The sequence below is a fragment of the Triturus cristatus genome, chromosome 7 (genome assembly GCF_964204655.1).
Source record: "Triturus cristatus chromosome 7, aTriCri1.1, whole genome shotgun sequence".
Classification (NCBI taxonomy): Eukaryota; Metazoa; Chordata; class Amphibia; order Caudata; family Salamandridae; genus Triturus; species Triturus cristatus.
In genome coordinates, this window is record NC_140590.1 from 820458256 (window position 1) to 820466027 (window position 7772).

Consider the following 7772-nt stretch of genomic DNA (forward strand, 5'->3'; position numbering starts at 1 on the left):
AATGTTTCATCAGTTTCTGGAAGATTCAAGTGTCTCTGATAATATGCTCTCTTACTTGAACATTTTGTACTCAATAAAGAATTAATTCTAGGATTTTACAGCATTTTGGAAAACTGAAGGGGATTTGATCCCAGTTCCATTGTTCAAGACAAGCACACAACTGAAAGCATTGGGAAGCCAGTACAGATTGTCTAGTCTTGGGCCCCTCTATAACAGTATTGACAGGATGACTATCAGATGCAGGTGAAAGGACGAAACTGGATCACTGAGTAGGGGTTTTATGAGGAAGTAGGAAATATGCCAAAGAGGAAGTGATGGGTAAGAATATGCATTGTTCCAGGATGAGAATTGTAGAGGGTAGGGAGAAGTTGTGGATTGTACTATAAGCAGAGACACTAGAATGATGTTGTTTTGCGTCTGGGATGTCTTCTCCAGCATAGTTATGAATTTGTAGCAAGTGCCACATAATTAATCATCTGCTGAACAATCTGGAGATTTTAACAACCAAATTGTTTCTAGCTCAAACAGTAAAAAGATACTAAAAATGCAGCAACATCTGTTGCTGTGCAGTGAAAGGCCCATCGCAATGGTTGACTGGTCACTTTTCCAGGATCTGGCATTTCCACCAAACAGTGGCGCAACGAAAATGGAGGGACCCCCACTCTGGATTTATCAAGAGCTCTCAGGCCAGAGTACTGTGGTGAGGGGGCCCCCCCTTAGCTTGGGTCCCCAGAACTGCGGGGGCTGCGGGGACCTGTTTTACGCCACTGCGACCAAAGCTTCTGACTTTGGAACTGAGGAACCAGGTTTGAGTCTGATGTCACTGCAACATCCTGTGATTCTGGTCAAATCATTTAATCTCTCTGTGCTTAAACAAATCATGCGACCTCATGTAATGGAACCAATGTTCATGTAAAGAGCTTGAATACCTTAAGATTGAGTTTGTGCAATAACAACTGCAGACACATGCACAAGGAGGTAAAAGCAAAGCATTGAACAGCAAGAAGAGACAGCCTGATACCCATTTAGTGGCTGATTTGTACAAAGTGAAACAAGTAAAGCTGGATAAATCGTGGCTTCCCTGCTTAAAGTGTGTGATCTTAGAAAAAGAATGTATTTCACTAAAACTTCTTTTTCTTCATAATCTTGTATGATAGCCTGAGCTTTAAGTGGGCCGAGTCTCACCGTTGCTGAGCACCGGAATCTTTTTAAAGGAGGCCTTGAAAGGGGTCTCTATTGGGCTCTGTTTTGTGCCCTGGCACAGGAGGTCTGTTAGTTATGGCATGACGTCATGCCAGGTGAGGGGTGTAGGGGAAGGGAAATCCTTTAAAGAGAGTCATTTTCTCTCTGGAATTCCATTCTCTTTTTGAAACTCAGGAGCAGCAACATTGTTGTGGTGTCACCAGGGCTTTAAGTGGAAGCTTTTTCAATATTATATACAAGTCATAGGTGCTGCTTATTTATCTTATGCAACTAACAACCATTGACAAAGCCAATAGTCCTGACTAGTTGTAGGTATGATGTTACTTGTATCATATCTGGATGCAATGACAGAAACAGCAAAATACAAGTCGGGTGGTACACTTTGCTAAGTACAGATTTTTAATTTACGTGTTTTAAGCCACGCCCTTAATTACATTGGCCACGCCCCTTTGAGAGACCCCACCCCCCCCCAGCTTTTTCATCCCACTGTAAACTCTGATGAAAGCACTTTCAAATAGGTGAGTTCAGAATACCAGCTGTACCTAAAACTATCGTGTTTGATTTATTAGACTGCAATGCTGCTGTACAATAATCTGGGCCACATACAGGGCTTAAAACCACAATAGTTTTGCCTCCTGGCTCACCGATGACAATGTCACCGGTTTGGGGAGGGGGGGGGGGGGCAGCAATGGTTCCAAGTTCATGTTCAAAGCTACCATTTTTATTAATTACTTCTAAATGCAGTGATATAATGTGACGGAATCATCTCAAACCTTTATCACGTTTTTGAACTCTGAAGAGACTATAGGGATATTTTACGCGATGTTGGTTGCATGGGTTACATAGCACGCGTTTTCACAGCTCGGCTGGTGCACGGCTCTGAGGGTCTTAGCTCGGCTCTCCCTGTTAATGTGTTGGTTCACCCACCTAACACCTGCACGGGTATTCTCGCTACAGACGCCTTGTTTTTTTTATTCTCATAAAATGCGAGACCCACTTTAGAGCCAGGAAGGCTGGTACCCTCTCTGTCGGAGTCAACGCCAGTGCAAATAGTACAATGCTATGCGAGCCATTACCTTCCCGGCAGCCACGTGAGCGGCTAATGAACTGGCTGGCCTGTCTCCTTTGTGGGCCCCGCGCTCCTGCTCCACAGGTGCACCCCCACTCGGCGTTTCTATGGAAATACGCAGCACTCAAACCGGAAGAGCGTGCCGGTCTGCCCACCAGCAAGTGTGTGTCAGTATGGATGGAGGCATGTGCCTCTCTGTGGGGGTGCCTACGAGTGCCTGGCTGCGAGCTTTTTCTGGCGGCAGCTGTGTGTGGATGTGAGAGAAATACAGACAAAGAGAGTAGAAGGAAAAGATAAAGTGACAGAGAACGAAAGGGGATAAAGAAGGAGACATAGAGAGCGCGAGAGAGAAACAGAGAGCGAGAGAGCTCGTGATCGCGTGTGGGTTTGCAGTATGTGTCATACCCTCTGATTACTGACAGAAATCATTCCGGTAAGGAACGTGCCAGGCCGCCCCACTCACCTGCGCGCGCAGGACTGCACCACTGAGCGGACGTTCTCTGCAGGACGCGCTTTCCTTCCCCCATGACCTTAGATAACTTCTTCCTCAACTTACACGTACACCCGACAGGATAGAGTAGGCGTGCGTGGCCAGTACCCACCAAGGCAGCGGTACATTTTCCCTTCCGAGGACCTCATACAAACAAAAGGAATCATCGTGGCATGGCACATTTGCCATAGTGACACGGACATGCGTTTAAAAGGAAAAACAGATTCTCCACACAAGAAAGTGAACAGGAATTACAAATGTGCGCCTGTCACTGACCTGTTGACTTGAAACCCAGGGCATCTGGATACTATGTGCCCCCTCCCCTCCGCCATTTGTCCAAATCAAATTCCCTTCGGAGCATCAGTACATTTTCTGTCTAAAGGGGGAGTGCCTAGAAGCAGATCACACACTAAGCGGACGCTGCACTTAAAAAAATACCGTATAGCGAGTCAAATGGGGCGGAACAAGATCCAGGGAGTGGCATAGACTATCAACATAAAACAGTATGCAGAAAGAACATGGAATGCCATGAGAGCTCAGGGCGACACGATGCGAAAACACCATGAACTTCTCTCAAAGGTCAAAATGTCAGCATTGATGCTGCTCAAGACAATGTATTTTCCACAAAATGTGTGAAGAAATATGTCGCCAAAAGCATCTTTCATCATCACCGGCCTTTCAGCCTCTGTGATGTTGTATTTGTTTGTTTGAAAATCCGTTATCCATAAGTATTGAATGACTGGCAAATGCATTTTTGGTTCTTTTTCAAAACAAATGTAATTGTTGCACATATATCCACACGTACTATCTGTACTCACTCCCCTTTCACAGCCTTCTCCTCTGCTCTGGCCTTGCCTCCACTGGGCGCTTTTCAAAGGGCAGGACTGGCATTGGAGTCCATCTGCTGTGGCCTCTTCTGAGCTGCAGGTGGCGCTGCATCCCTCCAGATGCAGATGCTGGGTCACCTACCATTGGCTGCAGATGAGCTCAAGTATCTTCAGGGGCAATGGCCTTGGCCCGACTTTCCCCTGTAGCTCATAAAGAGGGCCTGTCCCTAGAGGGCACTCTACCTCCACTACTTTACCACCTTGGCCCCTCTCTGCCAGAAGAGACCCCCCACTCCAAGTCCCCTAGCAGCCCCAACCCCACCTCAGTCTTTACAAGGACAATACCCAATACATCATGAGTAATGTATGTGAATCTTCAATTCTCTTACACTCACTCGCATTTTTGGGAATTATAGTTTACTGAGGAATTGAGCGCCATTTTGACTCCACTTTCAAACGTGTAATATCTTTCACGACACTTTGCTAACTCTCTGGGCTCCTGGAGAGACAGCCTGGCTGGGTTGCCTTCCCCTGCAACCCACAGCCACCTGCTCAGTGAGCATGCGGGAGTAAACTCACCTGAGGCTTCGCCACACAGAGGCGGGGTTTGAGGTCACACTGGAACAGAGAGAGCGAGCCATTGGCACACCTGTCACGTAGCCCCACCGCAGTACAACACATGTCTATGACCATCATCATTGGTTTGGGATAGTACCACTCGTAAGCACACAATAGGACCTTTCGTAACCACACCGTGGGGTGCGCCCCGTCACCCCTTCTATATGTTTCACCTTCCCTCCATGCACACAGATAAGTTCACACCGCCATCCCTTGGTTCTGTCGTAGACACCCGCGACCCCACAGCCGACCTCTCACACCCCTCTCTCATTACCCACGGCCCGGGGGACCCCACACTCTCACACTCCTAACATCACCGCGTCCCTCGGTGCCCCCCGACCCCCCTCCCGCACAAAACCCCCGCACTGGTACACCAGTGGTCACTCACTGAACTTGTGGTTTCTCCCCACTGTCTCCCTCCCGCCGCCTCTTTACTCGCCACCCCTCCGTTCCGAGGGCTCGGACAACAGCCCTCTCTGTCGCTTGTAATGCACCATTCTCCTCATTACACCCACCGTCCCGGTCTAACCTCTGTTTCACCTTGACTTGGTGACAGAGTAGCACTCCCTCTCTCCTGTGTCACACACCACCCATGCCCGTCAACACTGGGTGCGTCCGCCAGGCGCGATCCCCTCCAAAACCGTCGCTACTAATAAATAAATAAATGTTAACGAAAAACGACCAACCTTTTCTAGGAGCAAAACTATTTCATCTATAGCATACAAAATAAAATAAAAAATACAAGTCTAATAGCTTACATTTGAGGAAGGGGTACCCGACCCCCGCAGCGTGTTCGGCAGTGGTTAACCCCCAACCCCTCCCTACCATCGCAGCGTAATGGACACGTACCTAGCCTTCGTTCATCATCTATAATTATGGTCTGCATTCTCTTTTAGGAGGGAGAGTACCCCTCTTGTGGGTGGGTGGATGGAGGACGAAGGGGCGCTTACCTGCTGCAGAAGATGCTCCTGCCGCCTCTTCATCCTGTTGCTATGCGATGGACCGCTCCAGCCCCCACTGGGCTCCCCTCAGCCTGACCCCCGGGCCGGGGCCCCCCTGCACATGGAGAGACGAGAAGAGGCAAGGGGCCGTGTCCTACGGTCCCTCGCACACACTTGGCGGGCAACGTGTGGTCCTGAGGCCGCTTTTCCTCTCCTCCCTCCCGCGGAGGTGATTGGCAGAGCCTGGGAAGGATGCTGTAACGAAGACAATATATTAACCCTCTGCGCGGGTACAGATGGCAGCAGAAACGAAGGGATTCTGGTGTGTTTGGTGTCGGGGAGGGGGGAGGGTGGTCGATCCCTTGCCGAAATAGGGGAGCTCGGTCACTCCCCATCGCCTCACCCTTACTGACCACTTTCAGTAGGCGATTCCCAAGTCGTATTGGTGTGCCGCGTGTCTTCTTTATGTAAATGTTAGTATTCCTTTCCACTCAAGTTAGGTCAGTGGGTTGAGCGCCTGTTGCAGCGGTCTAGCCAAATCACATGGCTAACTATTGACCTTTCAGCTTACAAAGGTCGATACGCGAGTTCTGTACTGCAGGGTAATGACATCACTTGTAAAGAAAACACCAAGAATCGATTCGGTTTGTAGTGTGCTCTCTAGACATGGACAATGCTATAATTGTTTATCAAGGGAATGCACAGACAAGTCTCCTGCACGCACAGCTGCCACCCCTGAACATCACACTGGAGCCAGCATGAATGGGTGTGGTGCTCCACATTACAGACGGGCGGGTTAGAACGCGTCCCTCTGGGGCTCCCTACAAGAGGCTAGCTACCACTTTAAAATGCAGGGCATTTCCGGCCGAGATATGCTGGGTCCAATAAATTAGTGGTGGCTGGTGATCCCAGAAAGGGGTGAGACGTCATACTTGCCATGGAGTTAACCTCAAAATGTGCCTTCTTTAGGTATCCTAGCACACAAATATCCTCACACACTCACACTCACTGTTTCTTACCCACAAACATACTTGCATAAACTCACACTTTCATAATCACTGACCCTCACTCACGACTGTTGGTGTGTAGGGGCTCTAATGATTTGAACTTCTGAGGTGCAGCTGCTTTGCTTTAATAGTGCAGAGGGTGCAATTGTGCCAGTGCTTCTGTGCCCCGGTGCAACTGCACCTGTTACACCATTGATAGAGACACTCCAGACTCACTCCCATTCCCTCTCACAATCTCCCCCCACTCACTCATTCCAACTCACTCCCACTGCTTTACTGACTCCCTCACTTTCCCTTATTCATACTCACTCACTCTCGCTCACTCATTGAGTCTCACTCTTTCTTCCTTATTGACACTCTCAAAGACATTAAACTAAAACCCACTCGCTCATTCTCATTCTCTCTCAGTCACTCACAAACACACTATCACTCGCACACAAACACACTATCACTCGCACACACGCATGCACACACACACACGCACGCGCGCACACACACACACACACACACAACGCACATTTTCTTTGTAACTTACCTTTCTTCCTTTTATGGCAAATCAGAGGCTCCACTGCAGCAGCAAAGCAGGAATCAGGAGCCAGACATAGGAACCGGGAACACATGAGTCCTAAGAAAGAGCCAGACAGAGCAGCAGAGCCAGGTCTCAGAGGAAGACCCACCTCAAGCCCTCTCCCAGCTTCTCGATAGGACTGGAAGCACTGTCTTATCATAAGCTTGGACGATGTCGGAGGTTCTGCCTCAGCTGCTCTCTGTGGCTCCTCATTGGCCTCATCAAGAGCCTGGTGGAGAGGCCCAAGAGAGCTGACTCGTATATTCACACTCTACAAAGATCATGATGTGGTCCATCATGTCTCCTCTATTATTCAGCATCTACCGAACCCCCACAACCAAACCTGAAAATATCCTTCAATCTCACCTGTTACAACTAAGCTGAAAAGCTCATCAGTCTAAACATGGATTGCCTGGAAGACTTCTACATCTCACTGCCTGTACGTCATAAATACAGGGATGAAGATTAACCATCTAAAGCTCAACACCTCAAAGACTGAAATCATGGCCTGTGGACAATGGCAAAGGTGCCAGCCTTATAAATGCGAGGACCCGGAGACATCCGAGCCTACGCAGTGCACAGCTGAGTCCTTATGGTTTCAAATGTTTATATGTGGTTTCATGTAGTTCTCATTAAATAAAACATTTACACCAATTCTTTTAGAATCCTCTATGTCTTATTATATAGTTGTATTGGAAACAGTGAGCCAAAATTAAATGACAAAACATGAAATCAAATCACTATGTGCCAAGACTTGTTTGACGAAAACAAATTTTGTACTTCAGACGTTATTTAACATCAAAAAAATTCAGAATGCGACCCAATGCATTTCGGGTTTGAGAAAACCCTTCTTCAGGGGTACAAGCATTGAAGATACTGGCGATATGATGATTTGAAAAGCAACTTCAAGCAACCTTCATTAGGAGCACGTCTTAACGAAAGACTGCAATTTCCTCTCGTCCTGTGACTATTAAAGCTGCATTTGTCCTGCTAATCTCGTCAATCCTCGATGAAACAGACTGGTCCTCACAATCGGAACGTGCGTGCGT

General features: G+C 48.0%; 1 protein-coding gene across 1 annotated transcript in view; it reads right to left on the reverse strand.

Moving 5' to 3' along the window:
• The window catches only part of SLC6A7 (solute carrier family 6 member 7), a 324078-nt gene extending 318699 nt beyond the window's left edge, over nucleotides 1–5379 (reverse strand). The window contains exon 1 of the mRNA XM_085617728.1: nucleotides 5158–5379. Coding sequence (XP_085473854.1) covers nucleotides 5158–5190 — 33 coding nt within the window. The 5' untranslated portion in view covers nucleotides 5191–5379. The remainder of the gene's footprint in view (nucleotides 1–5157) is intronic.
• Nucleotides 5380–7772: the final 2393 nt, after the last annotated feature.